The sequence below is a fragment of the Melozone crissalis genome, unplaced genomic scaffold (genome assembly GCF_028551555.1).
Source record: "Melozone crissalis strain CALT ecotype California unplaced genomic scaffold, PUWL_Pcris_2 ptg000012l_1, whole genome shotgun sequence".
In the NCBI taxonomy this organism is placed as follows: domain Eukaryota; kingdom Metazoa; phylum Chordata; class Aves; order Passeriformes; family Passerellidae; genus Melozone; species Melozone crissalis.
In genome coordinates this window covers 3,307,847-3,332,758 of record NW_026535790.1, presented here as the reverse complement: position 1 = coordinate 3,332,758, position 24,912 = coordinate 3,307,847, and the positions used below count along the sequence as shown (strand labels likewise).

The window sequence follows — 24,912 nt, the reverse complement described above, 5'->3', positions numbered from 1 at the left end:
AGAACAGGACACAGGACACCAGGATGGGCACAGACACAGGACACCAGGATGGGCCCAGACACAGGACAACAAGTTGATGCTCCACGGAGAGTGACAGGCCAGGAAGACAGGGCCCTGCCAGCTCCTGGGCAGCACAGAAGGGAACATGCAAACCCAGCACGATTTTCTCACCTAAAAAAAGCCCAGCAGGCATGAGGAGGACTTGACAGCTGTCTTCCTCTGCATTATTCCAGGGAATCCTGGAAAGATGGGCTGAACACATGGTGTCCTGGTGCTGGCGTGCTGGGTGGGCTGCTCACACATCCCCACCCTCGTGTGTGTGGGAGTGCCACTGAAACCTCTCTGGATTTGCTTTTGCTTTAAAGTCCAAGGCTCTCCTTTCCTGGGAGGTCTCACATTGGAATGTCCTTGGCACAGAGGCACAGCCCAGCTGAGCTCCTCCCCAGCCCCCTCTCTGCACGGAGTGGGTTTGCTGGACAAACAAACATGAATAAACAGGATGGAGACCAAAAGATGAGAGGAGTCTGCTGATTGATGAGAGTGCAGATCCTCAGGTACAGGCCATCCAGGTGGAACTCTTTAAGTGAACCAAGTCCTGACTCTCCTGAAGGAGAGATTTTTCATAGAAGCAGAGTTAGGCCAGACAGATCCCTGGGGCAGAGGACACAGGCTGGAGGGGAGTAAGCAGACAGAAAAGATGACAGCAGGGAAGATTGGAAAAGAGAAAAATACCCTGGAGATTTTCTTCCCTGTCACCTGGAATGACTGAGGTCCCCTCAAGAGAAGGAGCTCTCTGCTTTGCAGGAAGGAGGCTGCAAAGAGGTTGTGAGTGGAAGTGATGCCAAGTGACTGCCTCATGAATCTCATGTTGAGAGAGGAGCAGTGGGAGATCACTTCACCATCAGCACAGAACAGAAAGACTCTGTCTCCTGAATTAATAACCTGGAGCAACTGTTCTGCTTCAGGCAGCCACAGGAAAATCCAAAATTCATACACAGGATGCATTTTCTGGGTGTTATTATTTAGATGAAATTCAAAATCAGAGGAGCAGGACAGGACATAGAACTATGCAAACACTGCATGTGGGACTTGCCTTTCCCCACATTAGATGCACTAAACAAAAGGCTCAGAGCAGGTATTCAGTAACACCGTGGAATAAGACAAGAGAGTTCCTTGGTAGATATGAACAGGGCCCCAAAAAAGCAGTAATTGACTATGCCTCCCACAGCAAACTCATCCAGCCTTTGTGTCTCATCAGAAAAAGGATTTACAGGAGAGCAAAACTCACGTCTCATTGAGCTTTTCATCATTTCCTTGAAAGGTTATCCTGCTGGCAAAGCCACTCTTATCCCAGCCCTTTGGAAGGGAAGGCAAAGCACTCCCTGTGACACCAGCCACACAGTCAGGTGTTCCTCCCTGCTGCTCCTTTCGCCTTACTTAGGAGAATAAAGAAACCAGCTGGCCCCAGGCCCTCCAGGCTCAGCTCCCAGAGCCCTCCTGTCCTTCTGAGAGTGACCCCTTGCAATGGACACTTGAACCCATGTGCTCCCACAGGGACATTTGCACCTCCCCAAACCCCTGCTCCTTCCAAAATCACTGCACTGGTGCCTGCAGCACCAGCTTCAGGCCTGGGCCAGAGGTGGGCAGCAGGTAGGGTGTGCATTTATAGAGCTGAGTACATCACCTGAACCCCCAGAGCCATCAACAAAACTCCAGAACATCAGCCAAACCCCCAAAACCATCAACCAAACCCCCAGACTCATCCTGCAGGGCTGCACTCCAGCTCCTTGTTCCCCTCTCTGCAGGTACCTCCAGGATTACCCTGGCCCAGGAGCAGAACCCAGCACTTGTCCTTGTTAGATGTCATCTGGTTGGTGACACACTCAAATCTACCAAGATCTCTCTCTAAGGACCCTCCATTCTCAAGGGACTCAGGGTCTACTCCTGATTTAGGATCACCAGAAGCAAAATTCCTTAAGAGTGCCCAGATCATTGCCAAAAACATCCAAGAGAACTGGCCCTACCCCTGAGCACACCAGCCTGATGTCCCCCATGGACTGCTCTTTGAGCCCAGATGTGCCCCCAGGGAAGCAGAGTTGGAGCCACACCTCAGTGGTGAGCTGCAGACAGTGTTTCAGCACTGCCCTGCTGTGCACAGAGCACCAGGGGGTTCTCAAGGCTTGACTCAGGGCAGTAATCACCTGGGCAGGTGTGTTGTACATTAATATTTCAAGTGTGGGCTGAATGAATTACAGCTCATTAGTTAGGGCTCTCTGCTGCCTCAGTCTGTGGGTCAGGTTTGCATCAGCTAATTCTTCCAAACTCAAATCATTCCATCATTCTCTCATCATGGACATTGCTGGTTTGAGAAAATGAGGCAAAATCCCTCCTAAACCCTGCTGTTTCTGCTCTCTCTCTCACTTGCATTCCTTTTTGGAAGAGTTGCCTGATACCAAATTGACTAAGAGGAGTGAGATAAGCAGCTGTTTGCTGTTGATAGATGCAATATTGCACACACAGCCACTGTGAGCAATTAAAAGCTTTATTTATTGCTATCTCTGTAGTGTGGTTTAAGAACTCAGAAGGTCAGCTACAGTGGCAACAAAGAATAGCACATATTAATTAGATGTAATTAGAAAGATGAATTCCCAGACAAAATATGAGCTGGGATCAGCCTGGTCACCAAGAGGCCACTCAAATATTTGATAAAAGTGAGACTGCATATCTGGTTTGATAAGCTGGACTGTGGGCTTTATCACACATGTGCTCTGGCAGTGAGGAGAGAAGGTATTAATATAAGTGAAGCCTGTAGCAGTCTCTATGGTTACAGCTAACATTTTCTAATATAAGCCATTGTCTTCAGATGCTTAACTTTCCATGTTTCAACTGCTTAGGCTGAAATTTTCCATCACTGCTCATTGTTTCCAGGTGAATTCTCTAGCAATCAGGTTAGCAAATGTACTGGAGAATTCGAGCAGATTCTCATGCTGAAACAGCAATTGGAAATTGGGCAGGGACTCAATCTTATCATCTGTTCCCATCCTCTCCAATTTACCCCATGGCTTGGTGACTTTCAAAGACTCAGCAGATCCTGCTGGAGGTTTTGTGCTGCTGGAATTCCCAAAGGTGACATCTCCTGGTGGTGCAGCAGTCCCTGCTGGGCTCTGCCCTGAGCTCTGCCCCGAGTCGTGCAGAGCTCCAGCAGGGCCCTGACCCTCAGGACTGCACCCAGGGGCTCAGGAAACTCCAGCCAGGCGTTTTTGCATCTGCAACTCCTCAGCTGAGCATGTTATCAACATCTGTGCCCACCTTGCTGTAATTGTGGCTGTTTCTGGGCCGGTCCTGTGGCACAAACCCTGTGAGAACACCCCATGTGAGACCAGCCATCCTGCAGAGCTGTTTCTATCAACAGCCCCCAGCACTAGGCTGTGGCAAGAATTTTAAAACATGGACTGAATTTATTTTCTTTGTAGAAAAGAGGCATCCAAGGCTGTCCAGCTCCCAGCAGCACACAGGCAGGCAGGTACCCTGTGCCATCACCTCCCTGCCTGGTGGATTGTGCTCATCTAAACTGTGGAACAGGTGGGGAAATTAATTCTGTGAGCTGTGCCTGGGCTCAGAGGAGCCGAGAGGTTCTCACATGTCCCCACAGAGGTTCTGTAGCCAAGCTGAGCAAGAACAAGCAACAGCTTGTTCTTTCTGCAGTGTCTTTACCACCCTGCCACTCTTCACATCTTCATTCGCTGCTTTTTCTGGTTTTCTCAGTTTGGGCCGTGGTTTGCTGAGTTTAAGCTCTGTGAATCACAGAATCATTAAGGCCGGAAAAGACCATGAAGATCACCAAGGTCAACCTCTTATCAAATGCCCCCATGCCCCCAAAGCACATTGGGAAATGCCACCTTTACTTGTTTTCTGAACACTTCCAGGGATGGTGACTCTGCCACTCCCCTGGGCAGACTGTGCTTAATGACTTTTTCAGTAAAGAAATTTTTCCCAATACACAGTGGATGTGATAAACATTTCAAAAAAAAAAAACCACAAACTACAATTGGTGACCTCAAAAACCAACCAACTTTTTTTAAAAAATCCCTAATACCCAGTTAATCCTAGACATTCCCGACTTCCTAATTAATTTTTTGCCAACGTTAACCTCTTGCAAGTGTTGCCCAAGTGCTGACAGGCTGCTGCTCTTTGCCCCCAGGTGTGCTGTGGCTCTCAGTGGTGTCCGAGGTGTTGTACATCATGCTGTTGGTCGTCGGGTTCAGCCTCATGTGCCTCGAGCTCTTTCATTCAAGCAGTGTCATAGATGGGCTCAAGTTAAATGCCTTTGCTGCTGTCTTCACTGTGCTTTCAGGTATGAACCTCCCCTTCCCCTTTTTACCACCACAAAGCAAAATTTCACAACTTTGAGAGAATAAAAAGCCAGAGGCTCCACGACTCTCTTATCCCCGTTTAGCTATCGCAATTTTTCACTGTAATTTTTTGTTCCTTTGGCACAAAGACTGCATGATAAATTCTCCTCTTGCCAGGGAGAAGTGAATATCCTCATTCCTGATTTCACAGCAGCAATGCAGTAATTATCCTTCCCCAGCCTGCACAGCCATTACCACAGCTCCAGCCTCAGCTCCATTTGCAGCATCATCACACTCATTTTCCAGAGGAAAATTAAAAACATGTAAAGCTGAAAAGACTTTTTTCTCTGCTAATCCTGAAAGTAGGTGAAGGCTGGAAAACCAAAGGAAGGAGCTCATCTTGCTAATTATCACAATTGAGAATGAAAAGGATTCTCATGCTGGCAGTGAGGGGCAGCCCCAGGAGTGGGCTGGGACATGGGCATCTCTCAGAACAGCTCTTCTGGGCTGGTTTGTGCTCAGTCTGTACTTGGGGCCCCTCACCATATCAACTTGAGGAATTCACTTCTCTAAAATAACTCCAACCATGTGGTTAAGTGCTCCTTGACTTCTGTGAAGCTTTTTTCTGGCTAAAACCCCCATTTTCCAGGATTTATACAAACAGCAAGAGTGCCCATGTGAGCGCTCCTGCATGGACCTCTCTGGCAGAAAGAATTCCTGCAATAGAAGTGCATTTTATCCTGCTGCATTTCAGTCTGGAAGACCTTACAACAGGCAGTGTACATTCTGAAAAGGACTCTGTATCTTTAGGGATAGCTGCAAATGGTGAAATAATAACAAAAAGGAAAGGTCAGAAGTAGAGCTGAGTGACAAAAACATCTGATAAGAACTGCCAAAGCATATTTTTCAGCTTTGGATATAATTTGGAACTTAAAAAAAAAAAATCAGTTCCATTTTCAAAATCAAACTGTGTGGATTTCTTCAGCATTCAATCCATTACTTCCATGCTGTTCCTCTCTCCCTTCACCATTAACTGCAGTTTTAAAGTTTTGTAGGAATGATGAAGTTTTCTTTCCTACACAACTTTCTATTTTTATTTTGGCCTTCCCTCTTTCTAAGTACATTGCCAAGATAGTCCAAATATAAACTTCAAAATTTTACAGGGAAAAATGATAGAGGAATTGAAACAAGGATAAAACCCCAGATCCCAGTACACTGCTAGTTGTTATTTTCAATGGCATGGAATATTAGAGGAAAGAAGAAAACTATATTTATTTAAGCTTAGCATATTTATAATGACATAGCTTAATAGAAATTAGGTAATGAAGAGGACTTTCCATTGGAGCATAACACTCCTCATTAAATTCATGCTTCAGTTCCCTCATAAAAGTGCAATGAGATATCCACATTCTCATAGCTCAACATCTAAAGTTCAGGAAAAAATTTCCCAACAGTGTGGTCACTTATTGTTGTTTCTATGAGCCACTAAAAAATACCCCACAACATCACAATTTTGGCATCCCTCTTAACCTTACACAAACTAAAAAACTTACATATGTTTCTCACATAGTATTTGTAATAAAATTTTCATTAATGTGATATATTCCTCAAATAGCATTTCTAGTAAAAAAATATGGGGAAATGCTTTAAAATACACTGTCTTTTCCAAATTTCCTTCAACTCCAGCTTTCCAAAGCTCCTTAATTTCTCCCATTGCTGACACCTCCATGCAGCTCTGGTCCAGGATCTCCAGCCAGCTATGAATGATCAGTGTTTCTGCACTGCCAGCCACTCCACATCACCAGGATTTTCCACCTGCAAACACCTCTTGCCCTGGAGCCTGGATGGGCACAGGCATTGTGCCCTCCCTGCCCAGCTGGGGGAAAAGATGACCCTGGGCATGGAGCTTGTGTTGGTTTGTGGTACAGGCAGCTCATTTCAGCTCATTAAATGTACAGCAAAAAGGACCAGAGGATTTTCCCACGGAGAACTTGGCAAGGCACAGCTAAAATAGACCAAACCAAAAGTGCACGAAGCAGCACAACAAAATATTTGCATTATTCTGCTTTAATTTGGATGTGGCATAACAGCACCAACAGCCCTGCCAGGTGCAGATCCAGCCCCATCCCACCCTGGCATTAGCAAGATAAAACAAAGAACACTTCCATTGTTTGCTGGTGACCTCCTCCTCCTCACCTGGATCAGTGAGTGTCACCTCAGCCTCCCACACAGCCACAGGGCTGAGGGTGGCTCAAACCCTGAGCAAGGTTTGCGTGACAGAGCCCACAGCTCAGCCTTGCTGGGGCTCATCCTGCCTGTGTCAAACTCCTGCTGCCTCTCAGTGACGGTGACAGCTCTCAGGGCAGGCTGTAATATTTTATTAGGGTTGAAAAATTACTGACAGGACATGTAGAAACAGCAAACTCCAAACTTAAGATCAAGGCATAACTGTCAGCTGAAAAAAATCCACTGATTTAAAAAGTTCAGCAAGCTGCAGGTGCATTCTGGAAATTAAATACGAGCAGGAAAAAAGCAAGGTGTGCAGCACTTTGCTGTGCTCCCATTAGGCCACCCACCCTGCCCAAATCTCATTTCTCCTGGAGTGAATTGCTCTTTCCACCTCCTATCTTTGCAGTGTGTCACTCCAGCACGAGGCAGCTGAGCAAATCACCCCTGTGAGCTCTCTGTAACACAACTCTTCCCTCAGCCTCTGCACTTGTTTGTATCAAAGCTGACATTTGTCTTCTGAAGGTCCTGCTCAACATGCCCACAACACAAACATTCCCCTGCTTCCTCCCCCAGAGCCGCCCTGAATCATCCACAGGCCGGGGAGAGCAATGGAGTGGTTTAGGTACTGAGAGTAGGAAAGAAAGAAGAGCCAAAAATTGGGTGTGGTTGGGGGAGGGAAATCAGGATCTTCCATGTATGGGAAGGGCAACCATGGGAAAAATTAGATGCTCAGGGAGAACAGTGAATCAATGGTCCAAGTGTGGCACACAGACCTCACTGCACCCACCATGGCAGAATATTGGTATTTCTGAGTGCCTGGAGCTGCCACTGCAGCACAAGAGGCTTTTGCACATCTGTAGGTCCAAGAACTATTTGGGGTCCAGCCCCTCCTCCTTAGCCTGAGCCCATTGGGAATCATCACCCTGCCCTGCCCAGGTGCCATGGCAGGAACATCCCAATAGAAAATTCTCCAAGCCTCAGAGCTGCTCCTGACCACCACTGCTTGAAAAGTGGGCTTTGGTTTTTCTCAAAGGGCTGTTGAAATATAAAGTTTAGGTGTTTTTTTCTGTTTAAACTGCAGGACCACAGTGTCCAGCTAAAGGCAGAGCCACTCAGGCCACCCTGTGATTTACTGCAGCCTTGTTCTTTAACTTCACAGAGACTGCAAGTCTGATCCTCACCCAGCTGCAGTCCTCTCAGTGAGCTCTGACAGCATCACAAAAGCATCTCCTGCCCTGCCCCACCAAAAGTGCCCCAGTGGGGTCCTCTCCCTACACATCATCAGGAGAACCCAGCTCACTTCACCTCCTGGTGCAGCTTCCAAGTGTTTTATGAGTGTTCAAATTGATCAATCTTAGCAACTGCTGGGACAGATTATGGTTGTGTGGCATGAGCACACTGAGCCTGCACTTCCTGCAGGAGCCTCTCTCCTCCTCCTCTCACCTGGGGCCTGTCTGTGATGGGCTGGGAGATCTCTGTGGGTGGCACACCCCTGGTTTGCACAGCTGGGTTGGTGGGGATGCTTCTTGTGCAGCATCTTCCTCAACGATTCTTCAACTCCTCTCTTAATTGAGAATTCAGAATGATGTAAAATAATGAGCTCTCAGTCACATCTTTCCTCTGCCCATGCAGCTCACTCCTCCACAGTAGAACAGGCGGCATAAAAGTACAACAAAGACTTTTTTGGAGCTCTCAAAGCACTTCCAGCAGTAGCTCCCTCAAGAATGATTAAAAAAAAACACATTGGCACAAAAATTCCTGTTCTGATCCCTGCTTCCCAGGTCTCTTGGGGATGGTGGCACACATGATGTACACTCAAGTGTTCCAAGTGACAGTCAGCCTTGGGCCAGAGGACTGGCGACCACACTCCTGGGACTATGGATGGTCCTTCTGGTAAGTGTCACCCCACGTTCATCTTTTCTCTCCGGAGCTGTTCCATCAGCTGTTGGGATGCTGCACACATCCAACCTCCCACCTCCAGCTAACAGGAACATCCCTGTGGATTTCCAGCTGCCAAACCTGCAGGAGCTGGAGCCCCCAGGGCCAGGCAGGTTTGGAGGTGTGGGGACAGTTCTGTGCAGCAGCAGCTGCGCTATCAGCAGGTACAGAGCATTTGTAAATAAACAGCACCCACAATTACCAACACAGATTGAGCGCTCTCATTAAAGTTCAATTTAGGAACATAATTGCCATGGCATTTCTGAGACTTTGAGCTTTTTTATTTTTTTTTCCACCCCTTGTTTTTAATTAAGGTCTCAGTTGAACCTTAGGGTGCAGCTTTGAACACAATTGCAGAGGAAGGTGCAGTGCTCCTGGCCACGATGAGACTTCCCTGTGGATCATGGGGAGACGGCTTGGGAAAATGGACTTGGGTTTTTGGGTTTTTTTTCATCTTTCCATTTATCTTCTAAAATCACATAAAACTAATTTGGCCAAGACACAGCAACTGTGTTATATTGCTTGCACGTTTATAAGAAGCTTACCAAAAGTAGGAGGCTGTGGAGAATAAAAATACCTGCAAACAACATCCCCAATCCTCCAGAGGCATCAGCCTCTTTGGATGGATACAGAAAATACTTTCTTCTTGTACTTTCCAAATATAGCACATTATTTTCTTTCCATCTCAAAACAAAGACAACAATCTTTGCTAACACCAACAAGTAAATACTTCTTATGCACAGCACTGCAGGGAATTATTAGTCTTTCCTTCTCACCTCTTTCCACTGTGTTCCATAGGAGGAGTTTCTACCATTTTAGCAACACGCTACAAAATACAAATCACATTATATTTAAAATACAGCTTATTTGGTGTCTCAATAATGAATATTTATTGCATGTGATAATGGACTTATAAATACATTGCATTCACATATTTATAATATTTATATTAATATTTATAACAACTCTGTCACAATAATTGTATAATTTTCAATAGATTTAAATAATAAGGCATATTTGTCTTCAGTAATCTATTTTGCAATTTACTGCAATACTCAGACTTCAAAATGTTGTTAAATGTCTTGCATGATAAACACTCATTAGATTATTCTCCTTCATCTTGTGCAAGCCAAGAGCCCCAATGGCTCAGAGTGGGCACCAGGGTCCCTCAGGGCATCCCGAGCTCTCCCTGGGCCCACTCATCCCACCCACACTCCCTGCTGGGAGCTGTGTCCCACAGAGAGGGGGCTGTGTCCCATGGGAGATGGAGCTGGGAGTTGTGTTCCATGGGAGATGGAGCTGTATCCCATGGGAGATGAGGATGGGAGATGGTATCCCACTGAGAGGGAGCTGTATAACATGGGAGATGGGGATGAGAGCTCTGTCCCACAGAGATGGAGCTGTGTCCCATGAGAGATGGGTTTGGGAGCTGGTATTCCATGAGAGATGGAGCTGGTGTTCCATGGGAGATGGGGATGGGAGCTGTCTCCCCCAGAGATGGAGCTGGTATCCCATGGGAGATGGAGCTGGGAACCAATGTCCCATAGAGATGAGGCTGGGAGCTGTATCCCACAGAGATGGAGCTGTGTCCCATGGGAGATGGTATCCCATTGTGATTGGGAGATGGTGTCCCATGGCAGATGAAGCTGGTGTTCCATGGCAGATGGGTTTGGGAGCTGGTGTTCCATGGGAGATGGAGCTGGGAGTGGGTGTCCCATAGAGATGAAGCTGGTGTCCCATGAGATATGGGTTTAAGAGATGTGTCCCATGGCAGACAGAGCTGGGAGCCATGTCCAGCCCCACAGGAGATGGGGCTGGGAGCTGTGTCCCACAGAGATGGAGCTGTGTCCCATGGGAGATGGGGCTGGCAGCTGGTATTCTATGGGAGATGGAGCTGGTGTCCCATGAGATATGGGTTTAGGAAATGTGTCCCATGGCGGATGGAGCTGGGAGCTGTATCCCACAGGAGATTGATTTAGGAGCTATGTCCCATGGGATGTGGGTTTGGGAGCTGTGTCCCATGGCAGATAGAGCTGGGAGCTGTGTTCCATGGGGGATGGGGCTGGGAGCTGTGTCCCATGGGAGATGGGTTTAGGAGATGTGTCCCATGGCAGATGGGGCTGGGAGCTGTGTTCCATGAGGGATGAAGTCCAGACCCCAGCCCTGTCCCAGAGCAGCCTCTCCCTCAGCTCTCCCTGGGCAGCCACAGCCAGGGAAGGCACAGTGGGCTTTGGTTCAAGGAGCAGGACTGGCCCTGGATTGGGTCTCACTGTGGAGGGCTCTGAGGTACTCACAAGCAGGGAAACATGTGGGAACAATGTCCCCTCTGCCCGAATTCCTGGGGTGAGAGCTCAGCTCCCCTCCACACAGCCACCCTGGGAGCTGAACCCTCTCCAGCCACTGCAGCCACAAAGCTCCTTCTTGCATTTAGCAATCTCCCTGCATGCCTCCCTTCCCTGGTGCTTCCAGGGCAGCCCATTGATCCCTGCAGGATGTGGGGCAAGGTGCAAACACGAGCTCAGATGGGACAGGGCTGAGCAGCAGCAGCGTTTCCAGCCTGAGGACAGCCATGGGGTCTCCATGCCATGCTACTGATGGGTAGCAGACCTGGAAAAGGACAGGCTGGAGGTCAAAAGAAGCAAAACCAAGGCTTCTGCCTTCGAGCTAACACTGAGCCAGCACTGTTGTACAGACCAGAGAACCTCCCCTGGCACCACCCAGGCTCAAACATCTTCTTTTAGAAGGGTTAATTACAAATGCCTGCCCAGCCTGGTAGAAAACCACACAGCAGGAATCATTTTCTGCTCCACCTGGTTTGTGATGATGTCCTGGAGCATGAGCTTTGAGAAGCCCTGAGCCATCAGCTGTCACCACCACCTTTAATTCCATCTGCTGTGAATGTGCCACTGCAGCCCCAGCCAGAGAACTGAAACAGCCTTGGCAAGTGGGGCCAGGGAACACTGTCCCCATGTCCCAGAGCCAAAGGGTCTTGGGAATCCACACTGCCATCCCTTTCCCAAGGGCCAGTGGGAAAATTAAATTTTCTGTGACTCTGCTTCCCCTCTATCAAAAGGGAATAATAAAAACACCTCTTCCCAAAACGAGGAAGGGCTGCTCATGGTCTGCTCAGATGTCTCAGGGTGGTGTCTGTCATCCAACCCCATTCCCAAGCCATTGGCAAGCCTGGAGGTTGTTCTGGGCTCTGGAGTGGGCCAGGGGATTCTCCAGGCTGAGGATTTCAGTGCCCCTGAGGATCAGGAGATGTTGGAGTTCAGACTCTCTAAAGCAAACATAAAAAGCCTGAGCTATTTGAGCCATGGGGGAACCTGAGAGCCCATGGAGTATTAACAACACTGCTGTTAAAGAGACCTTCACCTAAGGCAGGTGTAACTCCTAAGGTAGGACAACCACTTTTTACAATTCAAAATAAATAGCATTTAACCAAGGTCCATAAAAACTAAAGTACATCTATCCTAATTGCCTAATTACTATGATTTCCCAAATGCCAGGCACTGAGAGTATTTCCTTCTCTGAACCTTTCAGCACTTCTGATTTCATCAGAAACCATCAGAAACATCCAAGAGAAATTCTCCCTCAAATTCCATTCCCCAGGCACCTCCCAGGCACAGTGAGCTTTTTGGCTGGCTTCTTCCTGGATACTGTTTGGGAGCCCAGCTGGAAATGTGTGCACTGCTGGAGCTCTCCCCACGCACCAGGTGGGAGGCAGACCCAGGCAGGCCAGGGAGATGCTGAGTGTGCCACTCACACGCAGCCCCAGCTCCCTTCCTGCCATGGGGAACTTCAGGGGACTTTGTCACCCCAGGGTCACCACATTTCCTTCTCATTTGAATCCATCTGGCTAACAGGTCCAAAATTGACAGGGAAAGAGCTGCCTCCACACATCTCCTTGCCTCAGGAGTCCCTGCAGGACTTGTTATGAGCTGAATTTTGAAGTCATTGAAATGAACCATTTCTGTTTACTTGAGCCATTTTTTTCCCCCAGATTTTTCAGTCCATGAATATGTGCTCTTTTTCAAGTTTTGTCTAATTTGAAATGAGAAACTGCTTCCTTGTCTGCAGGTCCTTTGCAGAATGGGAAAATAGCTCATGCTGAGAGCTGTGTTGACAATGCGTATTTATAAGATAATGCTACTGGGGCTGGATACTTTCTGCTCTGCATAATTCACATCCATTTGTTACAGAAAAAGTGCAAAAAAGGAGCAGGTAAAGTGTGTCACCATCACAGGTGATAGAGTTAATCCAGCTTGCTTAGGCAGCCACTGTGAGCTCTGTGCAGCCAGAGTTGATGGACTGAGTGTGAAGCTGAGGGGAGCTGGAAGGCAGGGCAGCTCTGCAGACAAAAGGAGCACATCAGGGCCTGTTTTTGCAGCCTCATTTCATGCTCAGAAAGCACCTCAACTCCTTGGGGCCACGAGTCCCTCGCCAGCTCCATCTGAACTTGAGGTCAGGGAGAACAAGAGCAGCTGGGGGGAAGCCCTGTCTACAAACAGGGACCAGAGCAGCTCCCAGCTGACCCTGCTTGCCAGCACGCCCAGGACAACACTTGCTGCTGTTCCAGCTTGAACCTGGGCCAGTCTTTTATGTTTTTCCACTTCCCTTCTCCCTCCCTGTGCTCCTGGTTGGTGCTTGCAGGTGTCCTGGCTGGCCAGGGTTGGCACTGCCTTCACTCTAGGGGACTCAGCCAAGAAACCCCCAGGCTGGTGACTCCACAAAATGGAAGTATTGTCTTCTGCTCTGGTCAGGCTTTCAGAGACCAGACACAAGGCAGGAAGGCCAGAGGTGTCCATGAACCAGGAAAGAAGGAAATACAGTAATCTGGTGGAGGCATGAAAAGCAGATTAGAGCGCATCCCTGCAGTGGCATTGTGCAGCCAGTGTCCCAGGGATGGCTAAACTGCTCCAAAAGACTCTCTGACATTGCTCCCTCCAGGAGTGTGTGGGGTTTGACATTTGTCTGCAAGGCTCTGAGGCATTTCAGAGGAGATCAGGAGGTGTCTGGCCATGGTGTCACCAAGTGTTCACCTTAGCGCAGGGTTCTCCATGGCATGAAGGCTGAGCCCAGCCCCAGCCCATTCTCCTGCCTGCCTGAGCATGAGCCACAGGTCTCTGGAGGTAAGATGAGCTCAGATGAGATGGGTTTGTCACCTCCAACTCCCCTGCCTGGTCCCAGCCTGTGTGTGTGTGTCAGAAATGTGGCATGAGCTGCTGTGTAACCCAGCTCTGTCTGCTGGTTTCTCTCTCCACAGCCTGGCCTGGGGCTCCTTCACCTGCTGCATGGCAGCCTCTGTCACCACCCTCAACTCCTACACCAAGACTGTCATTGAGTTCAGGCACAAGCGCAAAATCTTTGAGCAGGGCTTTCGAGAAGAGCAGAACTTCCTAGACCAGGAAGCCATCAAGTACTTCAGAGAAAGGTCAGTGCAGTCAGTCACTCCATCAGGGGAGGTTTCCATGGACTCTGCTGGTTTCAGGCTCTCACCCATTCAGCACTCGTGGGTGAAGTCTCTGAGGCGCCTGGAAAAGGTGTGTGTGAAAGGCAAACACAAAAGGTGTGAAAGGCAAACTCAAAAGGTCCTCCTTGGTTTGGTTTTTCATCAATTTTGTGCTGTCCCAGTGCCCACCCTTTCTCCTGTACTCATTGAAATCTTTACAATATGCACCCAATTCACAAAAAGCTGTGCTGCCAATGTCAGCTGATTCTCCCTCTCTAGAAAGGTAAAATTGTGGGGGTGTGCCAAATGTGACATCCATCCTCCCTCAGCACGTGCAACAGGCACCTCCCAATAAACCCAACAGCTGCTGAGGCATTTTCCAGCCACCACCAGGCCACTTTGGAGCTGCCATCTCCCACATGTGGTCCCATGCCCACAACCCATCCCTGGCTTCTTTGTACAACCCATCCTCTACAGCAAATCCACACAAATAAAGGAAAACACTCACATGGTGCCACCCACCCAGTGCCACCAGGGTCTGAGGGGGACTGCAGTCCTGGTGGCTCCCAAGGCCTAGAGATATTTTATCACTCTACTTCCCTGCCCTCATTATTTGGAGAGAAAGTTCAGGCTTTGTTTAAGCTGTGGATTGTGAAAAACACACAGATCCTGAACTCATACAGCAGGGATGGATCCTCACAGGATGAAGAGCTGAGAAGTACAGAAAATCCTCACCAAAATCTATGGCCTGAAGTGATATAAAGATATTTTGGGGGCAGGAAATATAAGCAGGATGCCTGGCTGTTTGTCAGACCAGTGGGGCCATTTCTCCATGGTGGAGAAGCTCTGGGGGGACAGAAGGTTTGGAATTTCAGAATTTCAGAGTGAGGAGCTCTCCTGAGAGGGCAGAACTAGAGAGCTTCCATGACTATTGCTTTTCCTTGGTTATCTCATTCATTATTCTGTTGTTGCAGTTATCCGTGTGCTAACGTCCAGGTTTTCTCTCTGCCTTTCAGACAGTCTGGAAGGAAAAGAGAAATGAGGCAAACAACCATGATTTTCCTAATTTTGCATTTGGACATGACCGTGAATTCTAAAAAATTCTCTGTGGGAGCAAAGAAAGCCCAGACACAGTGAGGAGGAAGGGGTCAGTCTGTGCCTCAGGGTAAATCAGCACTCAGGGAGGGAAACCAGATGAATTTTTGAAGTGAGAATTGCAGATAGGAGCTCAGGAGAACTATAAGGAGCAGTATCTTGAGTTAGACTGGAAAATGCCAAGGAGACTTGTTGAAGCAGCACTACTGGAACAGTAAATAGCAGAATATATTAATGCCCAGAGGACAGGGACCTTTCTCTCTCTCTCACATGGGCATGGTGGGTTTGCTTTGGGCTCCTCCTGCCCTCACAAGATGACACAATCCCACCCCCAACAATTCCCTCCTCAGTCACCTCCTCCCAGCCCTTCCACACACACTTGGCACACTCAGCTCAAGCATGTGGTGTTCCCTAACTTCATGATTATCACTTCCTTTTTTTATATCACATTATTTTAATTGTTGTATCTGAATACATAATAGGAAGCCCAGAGACAGTGTTACCATGGGATCATTCTAGAGATTCAAAGCTGTGCAGCAATATACCAAATTTTTTAATTTTTAAAGTGATCATATTCATGCTCAGCTTCACTGCTGTGCCCTGGGGATGCTCTGACTGCAGGGGTCCAGGGGCTGTCCATTAACAGCACCCTGTTGCTGCATGCTGTGGGTGCCCTCAGTCCCACACAACTTCCCTGAGCTCCCATCTGCCTTTGCACAAACAGAAAATAAAATAAATCCTCTTTCCTTCCTGTGCACATACCCAGGGATACTTCACATTCCCTCCTACTCCTCCACCTCCATGTTCCTTTTCATACCTCATGAATAAAACCCTCCAGCCTTTCTTCCTTCCAGTTACTTTGCACATCTCCTCACCCTTTTTGCCTGTTCCTTTGCCTCAGTGCAGAGCCAGCACCCCCTGGAGCACACATCCAACCTCTGGGCTGGGCACACCTGTGCAACAGGCACTCTCCTGTATGCCTCTGAAAATTAAACTTTATTATTACTCCAACAGCTCCATTTAGCACCTGGGACTTGGGGAAGGAAAGTGTCAGCCCCATTTTGCATGATAATTTTTTTTTGTGGGAATATTATCCTACAGGCCTCTGCTCCCAGGGAAGAAATTTGCTTTATGAAAAGTACTGACAGTAAAATGCTGCTAATCCTGCACGTGTTTTCTCAACTCTCTCATTGCATTGTGCTTCATTTTAATTGCATGCAACTGCATAGAACAGCAGCAGATCTGCTGGAGATGTGGATGTGAGAGCTGAAATGGCCCCTTGGGAGCCCCCAGCTGTGCTGCTGTGCTGGAGGTGCAGGGGATGAGCCTCATCACCCCATGGTTTGCTGTCTGATCCCGTCCAGCAGCTCCATCCTTTGCCTCACCCTCTGTGGCCCTGCTGCTCTTTAACCTCAGCCTGCCCATCCCAGGGCAGCCTCTGCTCTGAGAACGTGGGGAGGCCTTTAACACCCCAGGAATGTCTGTGTGCTCCCCAAATTCTGCCCCACAGCCTGCCCTGAGCCCTCCTCAGCCAGCACAGGGAGCTGCCCAGCCCCAGGCAGGAGCACGTCCAAATCCTCTGTACCCAAGCACCTCACTGCTCCTAAACTGGGAAAACACTGAAGCAGCTGCTGAAAAATCAGATTGGTGGTGTTACATCCACTTATGTCCCATCCAGCTTGGGATACTTTGAGAAGTCCAGACAAAACAGACTCTGTGGTTCACACTATAAAATGGAAAGACACCAGAGCTCTTCAGATATAATAGGTACAATAGCCCTCAGGGTAACTCTGAGAAAACCAGGTCAATTATACTGAATTGGAGGTATTATTCATGCTCTAAGTGTTCTAGAAAATTATCAGAATTAACTGCAAAGTCAGCTTTCAGTCTTTGTCCTTCAAGTGCTTTTCCTTCCTTCTTTTTGTGTTTTCCTTTGAAATGAATGTCTGTCTATAACTTTTGCTCATCTTTTTCATTTTTTTAGTTCATAACAAGTATCTCTCTTCCATTCCTCCCAGTTTCTCTTCCTGCTCTGTTTCACATGAACACTCTTGCCCCATGTGGCCATGAGCACAGTCCCTCATCTGAGGTTTACCCCAATCAGCAGAGCCCTCACTGCCCTCCTGCTTCCTCCCTTCCTGCTCTGAGGATCCCTTTAGGAACTAGCTTTTTTATATGTTACCTGTTTATCTGTAATAAAATATTGTTTGCTGGAGAAAAAATTAATTTGCAAGGAGAAAAAATTAGCTCAGTGATCTTGAGATTAATTCTTGCAGGTATATAGTAAAAAACTAGATGTCACTTTAAAATGCAGCCTGGCCTTAACTGCTGGCAGTGTTGTCCTACCAGAAAAAGGGCATTTTACAGGTAACCATTGGAAAAATCCAACTCTGTATCTTTCAAATAACCAACATGAAATGATTGATACAGAAACAAGAAACTGTGGTTTATCTTAAATATGTGCATTTATTCAATTAGTCATTTTCAATTAATTAATCAATAATTAATTTCTAAATCTTACAGCCTTTATGAAATATTAAACCAAAAATAAGCCAAAGGGAGAGGGATTCTTTGTTCTGTCCCATAAAGTCTGATAATCTCTGTGACAGCAGCTGCAGGGATGGTGCCAGACCTTCTCCTCTTCCCCTGCCCAGCTGTTTAGGAGCTGCTGTTTGAGCAGCTTTAGCTCTCCCCTGCTGTTTTGGCAGCTTTTTCCCTATGGCTGTGTAATAATTAAGATGCATTCACAAGAATTCTGCTTGTTCAGACCAAGCAGCTCCACCAACACCATCCCCACATCCATCCAGGCAGGGCCAGCACAGCCAGCTCACCCTGACTTAATTCTTTCCCAAGCTTCTTATCAGTTTCTTGCCTTCAATTTTTTTCATATATTTAAAAAACCCTTTCAGGCACCCTCCCCACCACACCTTTTCCTTCTCCCAGGATTCTGGTGGATTTTGCTCTCAGGGAAAGAATGAAAACTTGGCTGTGCTGGTGGGGCAGAGGGAGCCCTGGGCAAGGGGCACAGCTGCAGGGACAGGGACAGGAGCAGCTCCAGGGAGGACAAGGGAATGTCCAGGGGTGGAGGGATGTGAGGACTGAAGCCTGAGGTGAGCGATATGGGGCCTGGAAGGGTGGAAATCAAATCCAAGTGAGATCCTCGTGGAGAGCTCATCACTGCCTCAGGCAAAGAATGAAAAGTTTGTGATGGAACTGGAATTACCCATGGTCCTCTTTAGTGGAGACAAGAGCAGATTTTGGATGTGCATCCAGGCTGGTCAGGGCTGCAGAGAGAGGTCAGGGGCTTTTCCCACCCTGGGACCCACACAGAGATCACAGAGCCCTGATTCAGTTTGGGATCCAGCCTCGTGCTCCCTGTGAAGCCAATCCCACTTACCAGTGGCTGTTAAACCAACACATTTAGCAAGTAAATCTGCAAGATTCAGCCTCCCCCAGCTCACCCATCCCTAGCACAGCGTTTGCAGCTGTCCATCAACACTCATTGTGCCACTGCAGCTGATTTCACAACATTTCACAACATTTTTCTTGCTGACTGGGCCCTTACTCGGATCTGCAACACCAACCTAAGCAGGCAGATGCTACTGGTGAAATTCTGGAGTGAACTGAGTTCAAACTGCCATTGATAGCAGTGCAGACAAAATGTCTCTGCAGGGACAGAAAATGTAGTTTTAAGTGCTAGGAGCAGTTTGAAACAGACAGCAGGACCAAAGCTATTGCAGAGCTAATAAATCAGGACTATTCCCAACACTGTGAGAACCAGAACTTTTCAAATTATCATTCATACACCATTTTTCCCCTTTTTGCACATTTCTGTAATGTACCATACTCACAGCTTGCTTCCTCTAAGTCCATTGTGCTCGTGTCAGATGTGCAGATCATACCAATGCCTTCCAAAGCCATGCCAACCTTTGCTCTGATTTCCTGCTTGGTCACCCAGGTACCTGAGCAGGAGTTTCAGTTACTGACCTGAGGCACCTCCCATTGGCAGAGTCAGTAGCTGCTCACACAGACATCAATATTTCCAATCTTCCTGTTCCCCTTTTATCCGTGCACAGGGATAAGTGCAACCTCCTGCCTTGGATTTGTTCTGTACTTTATTCTGCAACACAGGAAGCTTTATCCACAGAGCTGCTCCTTCTGGAAATCACATGCACTGGCACTAAAATGGTGCAGCAGCAGCTCCATCCCCACTTCCAACACACACACACTGTCCAGTGCTGCTGGGCCCCGGTGCTTAGATCCACCCTGGAGAGGGGAAGAGTGGAGAGAGGCAGCCCTGAGCCCCTCATTTCTATTCCCCAAGGCCTCTTTACATGAGCTTTCCCCCAAGAGGGGCAAAGCCAGGGGAACCAAGTCCTTCCTGAGCCCATCACCATCTGCATGGTGGGCCTGGCTGTAAATGGAGGAGCCCAGGTACGTTGGACTCTAATTAATTTTTACCCTTTTTGTGTACATTTGGGAGCAGCCTTTCTTTCTGTTCAAGGTGCTACTTCTATATTCTCTTTTCCAGGACTGAGGAGGAGAGGGCTGAGGCTGGGGACCTGAGGTTACAGTGCCTCCATAGCTGCTCCCCAAATAGTAAGTGACCATGAATGTGTCTGGCACACAATGGCTTGTACTGTCCCCACGCTGGTTCCCGGGGCCCAGAACCAGGTTTGGAGTAGGAAGCTTTGGGAATAGAGGTTTGTTGCTTTCCCAGACAGCCTTGCCCAAGAGATAACCAACTAGCATAAGAACAGTACAGAATTCTCCAGCATTCAATTTAGGATGTGCACATATCCTATAATTTTGTGTTATCTCAAGGAGCTGTGACTTCATAGTAGTTTAAAAATATGCTCTAATTTACACCTGTATAACTTTCATTATCACTACCTTTTTTCATCTATCTTTATCACCAATTCATGATGATGCATGCTATTGAATATAAAAATGATTGAAAGCAGCTTTGGTAGACAATAACGTTAGTATAATTAATGCCATTTCTTGCACTTTCTCTGGAAATTGCTGTGCTTTTATTCAGTGTTTGCAAAAAGCTCTTGCTTTAAGCTGTGGGAATCCGTGGTTCAATGTACAGAGCAATGTTGGAGCATGGCTCCTGCCCTGCTCTGAATACTATACTTTTTCTTTACTCTCCAGGAAAGATGTGTGCAGTTTCATGCATCTATTTCCTTGGAAAGAAAGCCAGTGATCCTTCATTCAGCAGGAGGGAGCCTTGGGAGAGTGACTTGCTGGCTCTGCGCTATTAAAATTTGGAAACCTGATGGCATTTTGCTGCCTCTGTCTTGCTGAGATGCACATCTCAGCCACATTCTCATGGAAGCTTGGTGTGTGTAACCCCCACCCCTGAGGGTCCTGCTCCCTGCCCAGACCTGCTGGAACAGCTCTCCAGTCCCATGTCACTGCAGGTGGTGTCCCCACAGGCATGATAGTGCTGGCACTGCTCTCCAGCTGGGTTTGTCATCAGCTCATTGGTAACTCCTGCTCCTTGAAAATGTCATTGTCAGTCATGGACCTCTCCACAGGCAGATCCATGCCCTTCATTCTCACAGGCCTGAAAATGTCTCTTGGTACAAAATTGATCTGGGTCGTGTTTCCTGAGAGTGTTCCTCACCTGCCAAGCTCCTGGCAGGTTCTCAAATGTGTTTATTTTATTACTGAAGCCTTTCCAGAGGTCTTTGTTTTAAAGAACCAAAACCAAGTCTTGGCAATAGGTGTTCCAAGGAATATGGCCAGCCCTGTCCCAAGTGTTTCCATTTTAAAGGACCCAGAGCTCACCCCATAGAGTGCGGACAGCACTGGGAAGGCAAACCCCAAACGAGAAGCCCAGAGTCAGGTTAACGAACAGTGTCCATCCCTCAATATTCCATCAGGCTCAGCCTCACATCCTTACCTTCTGTAATGAGATCAGATCAATATTAATGAAGTGACAGGAGGGAAGTTGTGCACTCAGTTCACAGTTTGCTTACAAATCCAATAGAAGCTGCAAAATGCTCATTATCCATGCTTATTAGGGAGGAAAAACCATTAGTTACTGCTGCTTGGGATGGCACAAAGCCTCACAACACTCAGATGAACCTCTCCTTCTTCAAGCAAGTCCACCAAGCCATAACTGGCCTGGGCCTGACCCCAGGATCCTCCTTGATGCTGGTTCCAGGGTCCCACACTCCCAATCCTTGTCACATTCCCCATTCCAGGGGCCCATGGCCAGCAGAGGATTGAGAATGGAGAGAAAATGGTGAGAGAAAGGCTTGGCTAAAGGCAGAGCAGCCACCAAGGTCATACTGACCCCATGGGGATGTGGAAGAAGAGGACACATCACCTGGAACAGACCAACCCAGGGCCACCAGCAGAGGAAACGCCAGCAGGTCACCAGGAGCACTCCATGGACACGTCCCACAGGGGTGGCCCTGCCAGCAGGACACCAGGAGGCACCACCTGGAGCTGTTTCTGCTGCTCTCCTCAGCCAGCACCCCATCCCCTGCAGGACCTGCAGCTCACCCAGAGGGCTCTGAGGAGGCTCCAGCCTGGAGCAAGCTGCAGATGAGGAGAACTGGCTCATCCTCAGGTGTCGTGAATCTTTCTGTCCTCCCAGCAAGACAAATCAGGGCATCTGTCCTTGTTGAGAGGAAAGGATCTGGGGGAGTGTTCCTGAGGAGTGGAAGAGCAAAAGCTGTAAAGAGGAGAACGAGGCTGAGCAATTGTGGAAGACAAACACTACCTGGCCAGGTGATTTTGGAAGAGAGAATGTTAAAGGTTTTTGAGCAGCCCAACAGCACTGTGGGAGCACAGGTAGCACAAAGGGCCTTATGCCAGGGCAAGATATCAGGTTCCTCTGTTGGCAAGACTGAGCTCTCCATTGTGAGAAGTGACCTTAAATTATAAATTCCATCAGAAGCTTGAATCCAGAGTAGACTCAATCAGGACAATGCAGTTATTCAGTCTCGATAATTCTATATTAAACCATTTAATGTCCATCACTGAACTATAATTTTCTTTTAACAGGGTTAAAAAGAAAATTACTTTCTTTCCTTTAAACCCCTTTAGCAGAGTTTAAACTTACCTGAGCTGAGCACCAGGGAGCTCTTACCATAACTTGGCATCCTCTGCTCTCCCCAAGCTGCCTTCCTGAGCAAACATATGGTACCGGCCCCTATACATCTGATACCCCCGGACATACCAAATTTAGCATTTCCAGACACTTTTAAAGTCTATTTGATGTCATTTTTGACCTTGGAGGTCTCAACTTTTTCTTTCAGAAGTGCAGGGCTGGGAGATCTCAGTGCTCCAGCTGTGTATATCCCCTGCACAAAAATACAGAAGTTTCACCTCAGGATATTTTTGTTGTTGTTGCACAGTTATTTATTAGCAAGAAAAGCACACTGTTATTAGCTCACAGCCAGCAATAGTCCCTGATTTCAGACATCTGTATGTCCATGCCACTTCCACCCTTCCCTCCAGAGCTGTCCCACCATGAGGCATTAACATGAGGAGCCTGGATCCCATGGGACAGGTGTGAGAGAGTTGCAGATGGTGGATGTAAAATGGACAAGAGAGAGTCAGGAGAAATATCACAAAGGACAAGGAGGGACAGGTGTGTTGGCAGAGCCAAAGAAGAGATAAATAGCCCAGAAAAGGAAGAGCTGAGCAGGAAACAGCAAATTATTACTGTCTGTGGCTGGAAGCCTTGGTGTTATTTGAGGCAGATAAACCCAGAGTTCAGGACACCAGCTGCTCTTGTAAAAAACTGAGAGATTATTCAAAATTAATTCAGTGTTAAAGAAATAATATGTCACTGTTTTGGCAGCGTGGGCATTTCAGAAGGGTCACCTGACAAAGAGGAGGCCTTGAAAAAAATAGTTTTATTCTCATGTCATCACCCTGTAGGCATTTCCCCTGGGTCCATCCTACAGCTCTTTTACCATCCTCCCACCCCGGCTGTCTACAGTGAGATTTATGCAACCAATCCCTCAGTGCTTCACTCTGAAGCATAGTGTAATTTTTTCCTATTCAGACAAGTTCATCAGAAGAACTCTAGGTTTAAAACACAGTGGAAACAATTCATAAAAAAACAAAAACCAAATAATATCCACTGGTTGGGTTTTTTTTCCCTCGGTCATGAGCGCCATGGAAGCGAAGTGCTGCTGGATGTGCAGGCAACTTTCAAATGTCTCCAAAAAAGTGTGTAGCACCAGCTCAGCTGGAGAGGGCAAGGCACAGACGGCAGCCAAGGTCACTGTGACAACGGGGAACATGCTTTATATGCTGAGCAGCACAGGCTGGGAGGCGGCAGACAACAAGGGCTTGACGCATTTGAAGTGTCGCTCAAAGTTGAGCCAAGGTTTCTCCTTGTGGAGGTACCTGACAGCTGCAATCAGCTGCCTGTTTCATGTCAGCATTGATTCCAACTCCAGGTCTTGCAATTCTTCCTGTAATTTATTCAGTTCGTAGTGATTCACCACATAGAAAAAAAAGCGAGTGGGGAAAAAATCCCCTCTGATAAAGCACCATGGTTACGGGTCGAAGATCCAGCCTTGCTGCACTGACAGCAGTGGGAATCTCATTCCTGTCTTCAGGCAGAGCCTTGCCCACTAGGAAATTCCAAAGCTAAAGGTCTCAGTTCTGTCCTCATTTACCTCTGCTAACATCCAGACTGACATTTTGCTTTAACATTGCTTCTTGAGCTACCAGTTTTTCTGCTTCCGAGATAAGGAGGATGATAAAAGTAAATGCAGTCCTGTGTGGAGCATGGCAGCTCCTGAAAACTATGGGGTGGAAAAGGGAAGCAAAATAAGCTGACAGTTTATAATACATTTTTTGTTTCCTCCAGTGCACAGGTGAATCGAAAGGTTTCTTATATAAATTTCAGTGGGATTAGTTATGAAACGTGCTTTCTGTCACTCTTTTAAATTGCATCTTTCAATAAATGCTTCATCTCCTCCAGCTAATCCTGGATTTATGCAAAAAACTCCCCAAACCACCCCCCTCAAAAGCCAACCCTGTCCCACACTGCTAAACATGTGAAATGAAGTCTTTCAGACTGTATGTGCACCCAAATAGCCTTTCCCTTACTGTGCATATCCTATCCCCCCTAGAATGGAGGTGGGGATTGTTCTCAGTTCAGATAGTTTGACATGGTGAGATATTTTAGGATAAATACATGTAATTTTAACAGCCAAAATGCATTTTTTTTGTTTTAATTGTCTTAAAGTGAGATTGTGTCTTGTCTCCCATGGTCCAAAGCCTGAGCTACTGACCCTGACATGTAAGGAAGGGGCAGCAATCCCTCTGAGCCAAATAAGTCTGGTTTTCCTGTAAAAAAAAACCTTTTTATTCATCAGGGACTCTCTTGCAGCAGGCACCATAAAGTCACTGGGAACAGAAGTTCCAATGGAAGAGAAGGATGGTGAGGTGGGGCTCAGAGGGGACAAAAGTGAGAGGAGGAAGGGGAACAGGGGAGGAATAAATTATTTTCACAGTTAGGCAGAACCACAGAACAGCAGAGTGTGGACAGGGACCCTGGAGGGCTCTGCTCCAGTCCTGTGCTCCCAGGCTGGATCAGGCTGCTTCATTCCTTGCCCAGTTAGATCTGAACACATCCAAGGATGGAGATCCCAATGCCTCTCCTGGCCTCTACCCCACTGTTTGAGCACCCTCAGGGTGAAAATGCTTTCCATTTTCCTCGTGCCCAGCTGGCAATTCTGGCCTTCCAGTGCTGTTCAGCCAGGTTAAGAAGGCAGGGCACTCCCAGGCGCTCCCTGGGACACATTTTCTCTCTTTGAGCTTGTTTTCTCTCCTGCCCTTTACATAACCCATTTTATGATTCCT

At 47.6% G+C, this 24,912-nt stretch overlaps 1 protein-coding gene across 3 annotated transcripts in view; it reads left to right on the top strand.

Annotated features, from left to right (window-relative positions):
* The window catches only part of GSG1L (GSG1 like), a 55,688-nt gene that overhangs the window by 27,731 nt on the left and 3,045 nt on the right, over positions 1–24,912 (top strand). The window contains exons 3-7 of one of the 3 annotated variants that reach the window (XR_008482806.1): positions 4,202–4,354; positions 8,363–8,474; positions 13,786–13,953; positions 19,598–19,665; positions 20,224–21,813. Coding sequence is in view for 2 of the 3 variants with exons in the window: in XM_054270860.1 (XP_054126835.1) it covers positions 4,202–4,354; positions 8,363–8,474; positions 13,786–13,953; positions 19,598–19,665 (501 nt within the window). In the remaining variant the exon portion in view is untranslated. The remainder of the gene's footprint in view (positions 1–4,201; positions 4,355–8,362; positions 8,475–13,785; positions 13,954–19,597; positions 19,666–20,223; positions 21,814–24,912) is intronic. The other 2 variants (XM_054270860.1, XM_054270859.1) reach the window with 2 other exon arrangements.